General features: G+C 38.0%; 1 protein-coding gene across 1 annotated transcript; it reads left to right on the forward strand.

Annotated features, from left to right (window-relative positions):
* The first annotated feature begins 3,505 nt into the window (after nt 1-3,505).
* LOC140223810 (uncharacterized) lies at nt 3,506-9,721 on the forward strand. The gene is made up of 4 exons (XM_072302099.1): nt 3,506-3,574; nt 5,278-5,394; nt 6,347-6,439; nt 9,222-9,721. Exons 1-4 carry the CDS (start codon nt 3,532-3,534, stop codon nt 9,551-9,553), a joined length of 585 nt encoding a protein of 194 aa, XP_072158200.1. The 5' UTR covers nt 3,506-3,531; the 3' UTR covers nt 9,554-9,721.
* The last annotated feature ends 3,907 nt before the right edge of the window (nt 9,722-13,628 follow it).

Here is a 13,628-nt window from a genome sequence, read left to right on the forward strand (position 1 = left end):
CCTGTTAATGTGTTCAACTATCAGAAACAACTCCAAACGTTTAGTTTTTATATACCGAATGAGACCTTTCTTCAATGAAATGACCTACTGGATCAAGTTTAGCAAAAACTCACCAAGTTGCGTGTTATGACAATGAGTTGAGAGAAGTTTTGAATTTAAGTACCCGTAAATTATCTCGCTATTTTTTCTAACCGCTCGTTTAAGTCTCTGGCCTAATGGTTTAGTTTGAATATGGACTGCGTTTACTAGAAGCGCGCTAAGTCGCATCTAGTAAAAAAATGAGTCGGGGGTGGTTTTGAATTGAACTCTTCGTAAATTTTCTCTCTATTTTTTCTAACCATTCGTTTAAGTCTCTGACCCATCGTTTAGTTTGAGTATGGACCGAGCTTCATAGAAAGGCACCAAGTCGGATCTCGTAAATAAAAGGGTTTGGAGTGGTTTTGTACGAGTATTTGACTATCCGTAAATTTTTCCCCGGAAAAAATTCAATGTCAAGAGAAAACATTTTGAACGTGAAAATAGTCGTTGAACTACGTCTATGAGGTTCAAACTTATAAAAATACTGCCAAAAAAGACATTCTAAATAGAGTGATGTGTCGGAATGTATTGCCAATTCTTAACATGTAATTGACCACATTCCGACAAATTACTTCAATTTAGTTTCCACTCTGATGGTGTTTTCAACTACTGAACCAATTTAAAATGAATTCAATCTCAAAGAGCTCTAACAATGATTTTATTCATCGGAACTTTGTATTATGTGTGTTGGACATTGATTTTTAACGGCGATGATGGTGTTACCAGTTATCCGTATGTCTAATCTTTGTCAAACATTTTAGGAGGTCCTCCTCACACCTCAAGCATCATTGGAAGCTTAATTTTGCGTCAGTTCCCAAGATTCATAAGAATATTCAATATAAATCAAAGATAATCGAGTTCTTCGACGGCATGCCACTGATCATTATTCTGTAGAATGCTAGTCTTATGATGAGCTTTAAAGTATCATTATGGTAGGGATTTTTGCACGGTAAAAGCAAAGCGACTCATGACGGCGCGGCACGGTAACAGAAACCAGAGCGCCTGCATTGTTCAGCATAGGCAACCCGGACCTTCAAAGAGCTTGAATAGTTGCATCAAAGTGTTATACCACTATAACAGTTTTGCGTCCACATTGAGGGTGACATACATTAAATGCACATTTTTCAGTTTCTGTTCAAAAATAAATCGCAATGATCTTTTTTCCCCGCAACGCAAAGGACATGATAAATGATAAAAAATACAATTTTGAACTGAGATTCTCTCAACATGGCAAATTTCACATTTTCCAATTATAATTAGACACTGATTATGTGCCACAATCCTAAAAAAAACTAATTGCGCTGTTATTTTAAATTTTTTAATATCCTGCATGATCGGTCTTTTTGCACGGGGAAAAAAATTGTAACACTGGGAAACAAAGCTATGCCTATCAGTATGATATAACCATAACCAGATATAGTGGTTCTAACAATTATTATATTCTGACTGGTGAGCGGTGAATTCAGCGCTTAGTGGTGAAGATACCATTATGATTGCTCATATTAAATCTAGATTGCGATCATTAATCTTAAAGAATTGAATCCTTAGATCTTGTAAATATAAACGCAATTATGATACTTATCAAGATACTTGATCTATTCATTATTGTTTTAGATGATAAAAATCCTCCTTGAGTTTTTATCATCATTCAAGGTAATGTCCTTGAAAACCGCGGCCTTTAACGTCATCCACAGCGGCGGTGCATTCCAAGATTTCTTCCACCTTGGTTCCATTCGGGTTTCAGGTCGGGCAATCAATGAAAATATGTGCATCACTAATTAGTGAATCCAAGGTGTAAAAAACCATAGCATGTACAATACTCTCATACGTCTTATTGATGGCCAAAGTGCGAAACAACATATCTTTGTGTGTAACGTTACGGATTTCTTGTCACACTTTCCTCGGAAAACTAGTCGACATAATTTCTTGAAAACCTCATTGATTCTACTTCTATGATAGAAAAATATTCGGTATACGTTTCAAGCTATAAAGCTGGCCCCTTTTTTGTTCGAAAAAGTGAAATAAGAGCAGAAATTTTGAAACATATAGTCATGGCGGTACATAGTTTCGCACTTTGGTCACACAGATTTTTTCAAAGGGCAAAACCTCCTTTAATATTCAACATAGAAACTGGGCACGTGATTCTGTGACTAACGAAATTGGCCCAAAATATTGATTAAATATGTTTAAAAAATCAATATAAAATACTTCCAAGTTCATAAGTTACAGGCGGCTGCGGCGTTTTTAGAAATTTATGGACAAATTGATAGACAAAGAAGACGACGGGGAAATTGAGCAACCTTATCGGTTGAAAAGGGTGATTGTCATAGACTGAGGTAGAAAACGATGGGTTAACTATGGGGTCTCTTGTGGGTTACCGTTATTTAGTTTATTACTTAGTTTCTTTGTCGAAATATCGCGATACATTGCGATTTTATCGGCGATTAAATCGCTCAATGAACAACATCTGGGCGATTATATTCGATCTTATCGCGATAAAATCGCGATTGGCAATTTCATTTCGATTTCAACAACGCAAATTGATCGCGATTTAATCGAACCAAAAATTGCGATGTGTAGCGATTTAATCACCATATCTCGCATCTTCAATTCAATAATATCGCGATAAATTGCTACCAATATAATCGCGATAACCTACCGATAAATAGCGATTTATCATGATCACTGCTGCTCGGGTACCGCCCTCCTGCGTACGATAACTGTTCAGTTCCTCGGAAATCGTCGTCTCCCGTACGGTGGAACGTAACTCCATTCCAAGGTTGCAAAATTGACTCAAACAATTCGATTTTCTACAATAATATACCTGGGAAATTTCCGTCCGGAATTTTTTTGATTTTTGCATGAGAGCAGAGGAAAAATCAGTGAAATTGGACTGCATTTTGCAATTTGGACCTATAAATTTTGGCTCATCTGAAAAAACACTCATGTGCACAGGGGAACTAATGGTACATACGTTCTTTTTAAACCGGGCTAGAATTTATAGTTCCAAATTGCAAAATGTAGTCCAATTTTCAGTCGGAAATTCCCAAGATTTTCCTCGTAAAAACATAATTTGCGACAGGAAACTTGGCAGCATTGGAATGAAGTTACGTTTCTTCGTAAAAAAACGACGAAATGACCCGACTGCGCACGGTGCAGCGTCCTCCAACGAGAGGGTAATTGAAATAGTTTCGGTTTCAAAACGCAGAGACTCGGCTGCAGGGTAATTGCAATAATTGAGCCATTGTTCGCGGAGGATGCGCGGGTCGCGAAAAAATGATACGGACATATTTATGCCAAAAAGAACTACGTGCATAGGGTTTTGCGTGAGACATAGTACCTTTTAGCGAAAAAGCGTCCATATGAGCCCGGGCGAGGACGTTCTCGGGACCCGACGCGCGATTCCATCGGGCGCTCACTCGCGAAAAAACCGCGGGAACCCACGACTTCGCCATGTTTCGCAACTCCTCGGCCGTCTCCACACTTCATATTTTAGGTGAGTGTTTGATGTGTATATTGGTTTACGATCGCATCACGCCGAGCATTTTGCACCTTGAGAACGGAGGCTACCGCTGCGCGATTCACACGGACGAAAAAGTTCAGGATTCACACACACGAGACGAATGAGATTTGTAAGAACAACTTATGAGCTTTACCACGCTGCTTGGATCAATGGCGTAGCTAGGAATTCTTCACGGGGGCGGGGGTCCGTGACGGTAAATTTACATAATTTTTTGCAAGTCCCTGATAATTTTTTATGTTTGCCCTCCAAAAATAAAAAAAGGTACAATTATCGAGGCTAATAAGCTTATCGAGGCCACTGGCTCGGATTGTGCTACTTGGTGTATCATTCGAAGCCACTCAAGTAACAACGGTAGTTACATAGCATAGTGTAATTCCGGTTTAAAAATTGTTAGAGGTATGGTTTGGAAAACCTTTTGATATTTTTGAATAGAATTTACTTTTAGCGAAATTTACCTGAACAAGTGTTTTAAAAAATGCTACTATTTTTTTCAAAGTTTTTTTAAGTTAGTTTTACAAACACGCAATTTAGGTGTTCAAAATTACAGTAGATGTTTTGAGAGTTTTTGAAAAAAATTTCACTTAAATTTTACCTTGTTCAAACTTTAGTTAAACCTTTAAAAATGCGAAAAAAAGGGTTCTCTGAAAACACAAATTTTTACAGTTTTTCTAGAGTTCTCTTTTTACCATTTTCAATTTTTTTCCGGACAACATTTGTTAAATCGATTATGAATAATATTGAGGCTCTTTAAAATTTCCCCCAACATTTTTCCCTGTATCATTTTTTTTTTTGTATTTCTGTTAAAAGGACCAAGCTCTGTCTGTGTTTGCTCTGTTTACTAAAAATTAAAAACTTGGTTGCACGATCTGAGCAGCACTGCAAAGCTCATATGTCGTCTCTACAAAAAAATACTCATTGGCAATTGCAGTATATACTCGATCAGTTCCTCACGATTGACCTGTGAATTGAAGTGTGAATTTAAGCTTTACGGAGACCTCGTTTTTAAGTGTCCTTAGATGACGACAGGACAGGCTCGTCCACAATTAACAGGACCTAATCCTTAGAAGTGAATTTTTCATATAGTGAAATATAAATTATTTTTAATTACAAAATATGAATATAATATGAATGTCATACGAATTTATAAATGTCGTACTAATAAAATTCAACAGTTGATTTTTGTACATTCTGATGTATTACCTCGATTCTTGAGCCTTTGAAGTTGGTTTCACTATCTTCTGCTATGACAGATTTAGAGAGTCTTTCTCGTTCCTTCTTATAAACTTTGTACCTGATTATGTTATTATGTCATTTTTTCGAGGTCAACAATAAAAACTGACAAAATTTCCATTCCTAGAGATCTCTTTGGGTAGTTTAGATTCAATCAATATCAAACATTTCTCGTCTGACACGACTGATCTTTAGGATCATAATAGATCCATGCAATTAAGACGAAAAGTTTAGAATCGAAAACTGAAATTTCTCGCAATTAGGACATGTTGGAGTTCGTCACCAAGGCTTCCAAGCGGCAGAGTTGATTTCAGTTAAACTTTTGATACATAGTAAAATTACTGACCAAATAGGAGAGGATTGTTCTTCAACGACTGGTTCCTCATTATTCAGATCAACGAAATTTACTGTTTATGTGATTAAGGTTTTACCTTGATTATAACCAGGAATTGGAATGTACCTCATTCTTGGGATCAATGAATTCACTGAGGCAGCGCGCGTCCCTGACAAAAGGGAGGCCGAGACAATGGATTGTGCAATGGTTGGAGCACTTGGTAACAGTGGTAAGTTCCTGGCTTTTTCTTGATGTCTAAATGTTTGAGATCCGTTTAACTTAAATGGGAAATCACAGTTTAAAATATTAATTTCAAATCTCTGAAGTCGTAGCACGATTACAGACATTAATGGAGAAAATAGAACTCATAGGTACGCAGAAAAATCTCTGGTGGGGATCTTTCAGGCAGAAATCAAAATCGAAAGCAAATGTTGCATTATGAGGATCATTGAAAAGCTCTGTCATGAAGGAAAAATGCCGTTTAAACATTCGAGAGTTGACAAATTTCCTCCAGTAAAATGTTCATTTTTAAAGAGAGTTATGAAAATTTTCTCTTGAAATTGTCAGATAATTTATTTCTGTTTACGAATACGATTCGATGAAAAACTGGAGGAAAAATACTCACAGATATCCCTGAAAATTCTCATTTTAGCAAAGACTATTCGGCAGACTCTGAGGGTATCATACGGCGTTCTCCCTTGGCACGGAAGAGTACACTGGAAAAAAAACACGCATTGCGGATCTAGAGTCCAGACTCTTGAAAACGTTGACAGGAAAAATTCTCTTGATTCAATCAGATTTAAGCTTACATCAAAAGGCAATACGCTCAAATTAAGAGGCTTGGTTCTTGATTTAAGCAAAAATCCGATTGAATCAAGAGTATTTTTTCTTGTCGATGTTTTTAAGAGTCTGGACTCTAGATCCAATGTGTTTTTTCCCCCAGTGTAATGCGATAACTCTCTGATTTTCATAATAACTCTGGAGGCATTATTTTTGAAGTTTTATAGGATATACCGCTCCATCAAAACAAACCTCAGGCAAAAATTTTAAAAGGCATGACAGGATTAGTTCTTTTCATTAAAAAATAAAATTAATAGCTATGAAATGCTACTTAATTCGTAAATCGAGGTGTCTTTATAATTATGAGGTGGGTATTCTGTCTCTTTGAATGTGCGTTTCAGTTTGTGTGATGTTAACGCCGATGCCGGAGGACACAGGAGTTCGCGCTACGTTACTTATTGGTGGCAGGCAAATAGTGAGCGGCATGTTTACAGGTAGGCACTACAATTGAAAATATCTACCAGATTCGCTAATACGATGTCACATATTATGAGGGGCTTGGAGGACAAGGTGCACAAGTGCAGTTTTTGAAATAATTGAGATACATGATTCGCTAGTAAGATGTCACATATGATGGGCTCGGAGGACAAGGCGCACAAGTGCAGTTTTTGAATAATTGAGATACATATAGGTACTAATCATTTCAAGTAAAACTAGTCTTAATGAATAGCCTGTAAAAAATTTGGTCCCGGATTTCAATTTTTTAAGCATCAAAGAGCCACTTTGAACATAGAGAAAATATAGAAGGTGTTTGCATCTTGAGGTTTATTTACCCTGTGACGTAGGTCGGTGCAACCTGGCCAGCGAAATCCGGGATTCGAAGTATGAAACATGGACCATAATGTCCCATTTTTTTGCTTAAATCAACTCATGATATAATTTCAAGCACTTTTTATAGAATGACTTTTTTCCATAAATTACACCATTTCCAAGAAAATCGATGATAAAAGTCGCTGTACCGACCTACATCATCAAAAAAATTCCAAGATGCCCGAAATGCAAACACCTCCTTTTTTTTCTCTATGCAGTTTGAACTTCCTCTCCTCCTTAAGGGTCCATGTAATTATGAAACTTCAAACACGTATTTCCAGAAATAGCAGGAATTGAACTCATGCGCCTTGTCCTCCAAACCCCCCGTAAGATCTTCATTTAATTGCTTCGTGCTTACAACGAGATTAGACTTGATTCAGCAAAGTTTGGACTTAGGCAGCTTCGACTTTGCCGCATTCGTTGTTTTTATGTCTAGGAGTGTAAAGCCCTAGCCCATATTTTAGAAGGGCAACGATTTAATACATTTGAACAATCGAAGAATTTTTCGGAAACTTGATAATGTTGCGATAAAAATCAGTAATAATTTGATTCATCGGTGCAATGGGCGACGCTTAAATTAAATAAAGGTGTAAGAGGAACGAGCAAATCCTTATCCAGTAGTATCGCGCGCAAAGAATGATAAGCTAATACGAATTTCATGGTAACGCTCGGAAAATTATGCTTGTTTCAAGAAGAAAAGATGCTTGTATGAAGAGAACAATCACTCACATTAAGCAGAAACCCGCTTTCATTCAGCGAATTTATTCTTGATTAAAAATATAATCTCCTTGACGGTATACTCTAGAATGTTTCTGCCTAAATCCAGTCAATTTTTCCTCGTAATGGAAATCAGTTATTATGCTAAATGTTATTAAATACGGATGCTAGGACTTAGTGAGTTCCTGGACTACCGCTCTCTTTTTGTGCCGTAGTATCTTGATTTATTTTGCGATGAAAGTTCTACACTCTTAAAGGATGCTTGTCATTTGTAATATGTTGAAGCGCCTTCAATTTTGTGTGATACTGTAAAACACCCTTGTTGTGAAATAGTTGCTTGAGGCGCCGCGCCGTGGTACGGCGCGGGACGCGCGCTGGCGCCTACAAACCTTCACGCATTGCGCAATGATTGAAGTATCCCCTTAGGTTTGTAGGCGCCAATGCGCTTTTAGCGCTGGCAGCACGGCAGTACGCGTCAGATACGCGGCGCAGCAGTAGCGTGTTGTTATGCGAGAATCTAAAATGCCAGAGCGCTTTCAATCCTCCGTTTATACCACAAAAACATCCACTACGCAAGAATAGTTGCACACCTGCGTAGGATAAGAGAACCTTTTGTTTTAGCGATGTGCTGAACGTGACTTGACGAGCAAGAAGTGCCTAACAGATATCTTCGTAGTGTACACGAAGGATGGAATGCGCCCTGTCATTGGAGATCCTCGAAAGTCGAAATACAGCCCGCCACACAGTGGACCGAGTCAATAAGAGAGGTCGGACATGAATTTTTAGCGAGAACTGCAAATTTTATTTGTTTATTTCGTCACATTTTACATTTCAAGGGGTGTCTATGGAAGATAATTTTACGAGGAAACCAATGGAACCACTTTTAGAACCTCAACATTTTGTATAAACGGAGCTATAAGCGTTTAAAGTTTCCAAATTTTGTCCGACCTCTCTCATTGACTCGATCCACTATGCGCCGAACCGCGGGTGACGCGGTGAATGCCTGGAGAACCAAGCTAAAACGCCTTCATCTCCGAGCGTATGCAATGCGGACATCCTAAGAGCTCGAATAGTTGTATCCAGGCGTTATAATGAAATTCGCTTCTTGTTCATTGCATGCGATAATTGCGATGCCCATGAAGGGGGATTTGCCTGTTCCTCCTACGTCTTTACTTCATTCCAGCGTCACCCATTGCACCGGTGAAGTAAACAATAACCGATTTTCATCGCGACATTGTTAATTTTCCAAAAAATGCATGGATTTTTTTTGATGACAGTTTTTGGAAAGTGATTTTTTCCTTGCGTGATACTTTTCTGAGACCATCAGGACTACCGCAACCCTGATTTCTTTTTTCATATTTGTAATAAGCGACCAGTGGCGATTTCACAAGATGGCAACACCGCTTTTCCTCCATTTAAGTCCATTAATAATAGGAACGTCATTGAGAACGTCCTTCTAATATTTTCCATGGCAAATTGGACATTTCATTTTACACTTTTTTCTTCTTTCTTTTCCTCCATTTAAGTCCACTAATATTAGGAACGTCATTGAGAACGTCCTTCTAATATTTTCCATGGCAAATTGGACATTTCATTTCACACTTTTTTCTTCTTTCTTGGGGGGGGGGGGGAGGGGCATGGGCAAACTTCGAACGTTCATAATGCCATTGCCTTTATTTGCACGACCAGGACGGAATCCACCACCCTTCCCGTGCATCCCGATCCTGGTGCCGATAACGACTGCGGCCTGCCTGCAGCAGCGGGACGTGCGCCTGACGAGCGACGGGTTCCAGACCTGCCCGGAGGCGGCTATCATCAACGTGGCCGTCATCCGGTTTCCGGTGCATCAACGTCGGCCGCGGGGGCGTCTCCTTCCAGACCGTCAACACCCCCAACACCAACGGAGGTGCCATCGAGATAGATCTCTAAAAATATACTCTCCGTTCCCACTATCGAGTCTAATTTCATTACCGTCCTTCTGCACGGAGAATAAAACTTGGTGCGTGGGACCCGAAGTTTAGGTCATATAGATCTCTGAAGTTTTCGAATTGAGCATCTGAACACTTTAGGTCCAGCTACTGAGGTTTGGATCACACATCTGAAACTTCAGTTCTTACATCTGAAGTACTTCGGTTTTCACATCCGAACAACTTCGGTTCTCACATCTGAAGTACTTCAGATGTAAGTACTGAAGTACTTCAAATGTAAGAACTGAAGTTTCAGATGTGTCGTCCGAACCTCAGGAGCTGGACCTAAAGTGTTCAGATGCTCAATCCGAAAACTTCAGAGATCCATATGACCTAAACTTCGGGTCCCACGCACGAGGGTTTTTTCTCCGTGATGCCGCACATTGGATCGAGTCAATATGAGATGTCGGACAATATTCGGAGACTTTAAACGCTCAAAACTCCGTTTATACAAGACTGTCTGTAAAAGTGGCTCCAATGGTTTCCTTGTGAAATTTCCTTCAAGGACATGTCTCCACGGGATGTTTCACGGGATTTTTTCCAAGTTCGAATTGCAGTAATGAAACTTCTGGGCTTTTTTAACGATAAGCAGCAAAACAAAAATTCCTCCTTTTTCTGTTGAAGTCGTTTTTGGGACTCCACTATGACTCTTAGTTGGCACTGTGATTAGTTTTGACTAACTCAATATTTTTCTCAACTTCGCAAGGGAGATTTTTCCCTGGGACAAATCCTATAAAACGTCTTGTGGAGACAAGGCCTTAGAGGCACCCCTTGAAGTTTAAAATGTGACGCAATAAACATCAAAATTTGTAATTTTAGTCAAAAATTTCATGTTCGACCTGTCTGATTGACTCGATCCACAGTGTCACGGTTGCAATACCGCGAATGTTTTAGCTCCTTGGCCAAGAAACCGATATACTGCCCAGGTTTACATTCATGAAACCTAACAAAAAAATTCTAGAACATATTTTAACATCTTGTTTTGCTTAAAGAAATTGTTGATTTGATGGGACCTTTTGAGACTTTTAAATAGATAGCATTCTACTTGAACACTATGCATCTTCATAAATCTCGATAAAAATGGGAAAACTATATACATAACCATTTATCTCAGTTTACACATTTTCTGACACGTTTTATCATCTCGAAGAATGACTGATCAACGTTATTGCGCAAAATTTAGGGTGATTTTGTCGGAATTTTCAATGATACTTTTCTGAAAATTCTGCAAAAAGGTATTGCCTCACGCGAAAAGTTACCGTAAAAGCAGCAATTTTAAACCACAATCAAGAAAAATGTGCCGGTAGTTTCGTCGTATATTCATTAGAAATATATTTTTAAGATTAATATTACCTATTTATTCATCAAAGAGTAAAACTTGGTGACAATGAAATCGTAAGGTATTTCAGTGGGAAAAAAATGATCATATCGTAGCGACAAAATTTTAGTCAGCAGTGCTGAGTAGCTTCCGAATTTGCCTGTGTCAAACTGACCATTTGAATTGAAATACTCTTTTCACCAATTCAGCGAATATCAATTTCATGAAACGCAATATGAAATCAAGTTGCCTAACGTAGAATTTTTTTTTTTGTTAAACCTCACAAGCTGCCGGAAGGCACAAACTCATGCGATGTAAGCGAGGGAAACAAGCGCATTGAAAGTTGCATAATCGACTAATTGAAGGCATTCTTGAGGCTGGTTCTTATTGTAGCTACTTCACACTTCATAGACACTAGACACTAGTGACCTGCTTCCTTAAAAAGTGAAAATTGTGTCTAAGATGAATCGGAAACGCAGATACGACCTCTATTATCTCTTAACGGGCATTTAAAAGCCCATAAAGTCTGGAACTTAGTTGCGGAAATAAATCTTGATCACCCTTTGTAATCAATAATAAAGACTGCAAGACTGTAATTATGACTATGAAAAAATAGAAGACCAACTGAGAAAAACATGGAAAAAATTGTTAAGACCTCGAAAAAATGACTGTGCGAGAGGCTATATACTGGCCTATTTATTTGTTTATACGATGTTTCATGCTTTAAACTTTGAATTTTTTAAGCCTGTCATCAATTATCAAAATCAAAGTGTTATGGTCAAATCATGTATTTTTACAAGTCAATACGGTCAATTACTTTTCTGAGTTTGTAATCAAAGTTTTCGCTAATTTTTCATTGAGTAATGTCAATCAAAAAAATTCTGTGTCATACATTCTCAGCATTTTCGGTGCACGCAAATAATGATGCTCTACTGCCTCAGCATTTGACAAAATACTTGATTTCCCTCATGGCCTTTCTCAGTGATCATACTTAAAAGTTGGCAACACCGTAGTTTCTCCATTTAAATGATCAATTCTAGGTGAGACATAAGATTTACATGCATTTAAATGGATCCAGTACTGCCAACTTCGATACTAGGCCTTCAACATCGGCAAATGGCAAACTGTCGACGCATTTCTGAAGCGGGGTATTGTCAAAGTGATTGACTCGAATACACGATGAGTAAACTAGACGTTTCAAAAAAACAAGACTGATGTATCTCAGGGACAATCACTTTGTCAATCGAATCGAGGATCCGTTCATCACGAGCACTGTCACAGAAACATAAATACGGAATTGACTCCTTACCGATAAAGTTATGAAACACTAGTAGTTTAAAGCACGTTGCCTCATGCGTTCGAAGGTATTGCTTAATAAATCCTGCTGTCGAGAGGTTGTCCGTGGTTTGCAAACCGTATTGCTCAGGGGCAGAAGCGCGCCTTGCGATGCGTTTTGGAGAACTATTCTCCAAAAACAGTTTCCTGGAGGAAAAAATCACGTCTGAAAATCAGTCGTTTCACTAATGAGAGAACGCGTATAACTGCATTATAACGTAGAAAAATCTCCATCAGTAAATAAAGTTTTCACACATGGAAGAAAAGTTCAGTTCAAATCTAACATCAAAGCCTTTCGGTCCAGGTAACCAAAATTCGGCTCCTGTGAACGTTTCTATTGACGGAAGGAACCGAAATGATTTAGTGCTCAGTATGAACTGAATATCAGCCTCTGTAACCGAAGTTTTTTTTCTCGGTGTACTAAAATATTTCGAACATTTCCTACTGAGAATTTTACTGGTTTCTCTTCTGATGACACAAAAATCAGGAAAATTTTTGACAAACATTGCACAGTCGTACTCTTGTAAAAAAAAAATTCAATTGTTTCAGTCAAAATTGCTACCTTGAGGTGAACAGCGTTTTGCGGGACGGAACTAAGCCACGTCAGCTATTGCCTTTACCTCGGCAATTTAATTTTGTACAGGAGAACTTTGGAGCTGATTCCTTTAAAAACTTTTAGGAATTTGCTTCGTACTATGCAGAAAATTCACTGAAATTTGCATCAAAATTTGCGCAACCGTTTTCATGTAAAAAATAGAAGTTCCCGATTAAATTTGGCGAAAGCCGACGATCGCATTTAGCAAAAAGGAACCAGCGCGATTACAGTGTTGTTAAAATTTTGTTTCTCCATAATTATCTAAAAATTCTCCCAGAACAGCAAAAAGTTTCAGATTCCCGCCAAAAAATTGTTAATTTTAAAGGAAAATAATTGTGTGAATTATAAAACGGTACATAAATTATGTATTTTTAAAAGAACCAAAGGGAGAAGTTGCACGACTTTGAAAACACTGTAATCGGGCTGGTTCCTTTTGGCTAAATACGATCCAATTGGCGTTACATTTTTTTGTCTGGGAAATGACGAATTATCGAAATGCCACATGAATGCACAGTAACTTGTCACCTGCCTTACGTAAAAATAAAAAAAAAAAAAAAAAAAAAAAAAAAAAAAAAAAAAACTTCACAACCAAGTCACGGCGATAGCTGGTAAAAAAAAATACCAATAAAAAAAACATCACCGGAGCTGCATTTCATTCATTTGATTGGAGAAACACTCCCTTTTTAGAACAGTTATATTTCTCTCACACATACCAAAAGAGAGAGAAAAAAAAAAAATCACAACCAAGTCACGGTGACAGCTAGTAATTGTAAGTATAAAAAAAGACCAAGGAAAAAAAATCGTTATCGGAGCTGCATTTAATTGATTCGATTGAAGGAACCACTCCCTTTTTAGGACAGTTATATTTCTCTCACATTTTT

The sequence above is a fragment of the Bemisia tabaci genome, chromosome 7, assembly GCF_918797505.1.
Source record: "Bemisia tabaci chromosome 7, PGI_BMITA_v3".
In the NCBI taxonomy this organism is placed as follows: domain Eukaryota; kingdom Metazoa; phylum Arthropoda; class Insecta; order Hemiptera; family Aleyrodidae; genus Bemisia; species Bemisia tabaci.

Bases quoted from the DNA above. Each gene is read 5' to 3' on its own strand.
- LOC140223810 (XM_072302099.1), top strand. From the start codon at position 3,532: ATGTTTCGCAACTCCTCGGCCGTCTCCACACTTCATATTTTAG. The intron at 5,395-6,346 runs GTAAGTTCCTGG...TGTGCGTTTCAG, and splicing joins TGGAGCACTTGGTAACAGTG to TTTGTGTGATGTTAACGCCG. The intron at 6,440-9,221 runs GTAGGCACTACA...TTGCACGACCAG, and splicing joins AGTGAGCGGCATGTTTACAG to GACGGAATCCACCACCCTTC.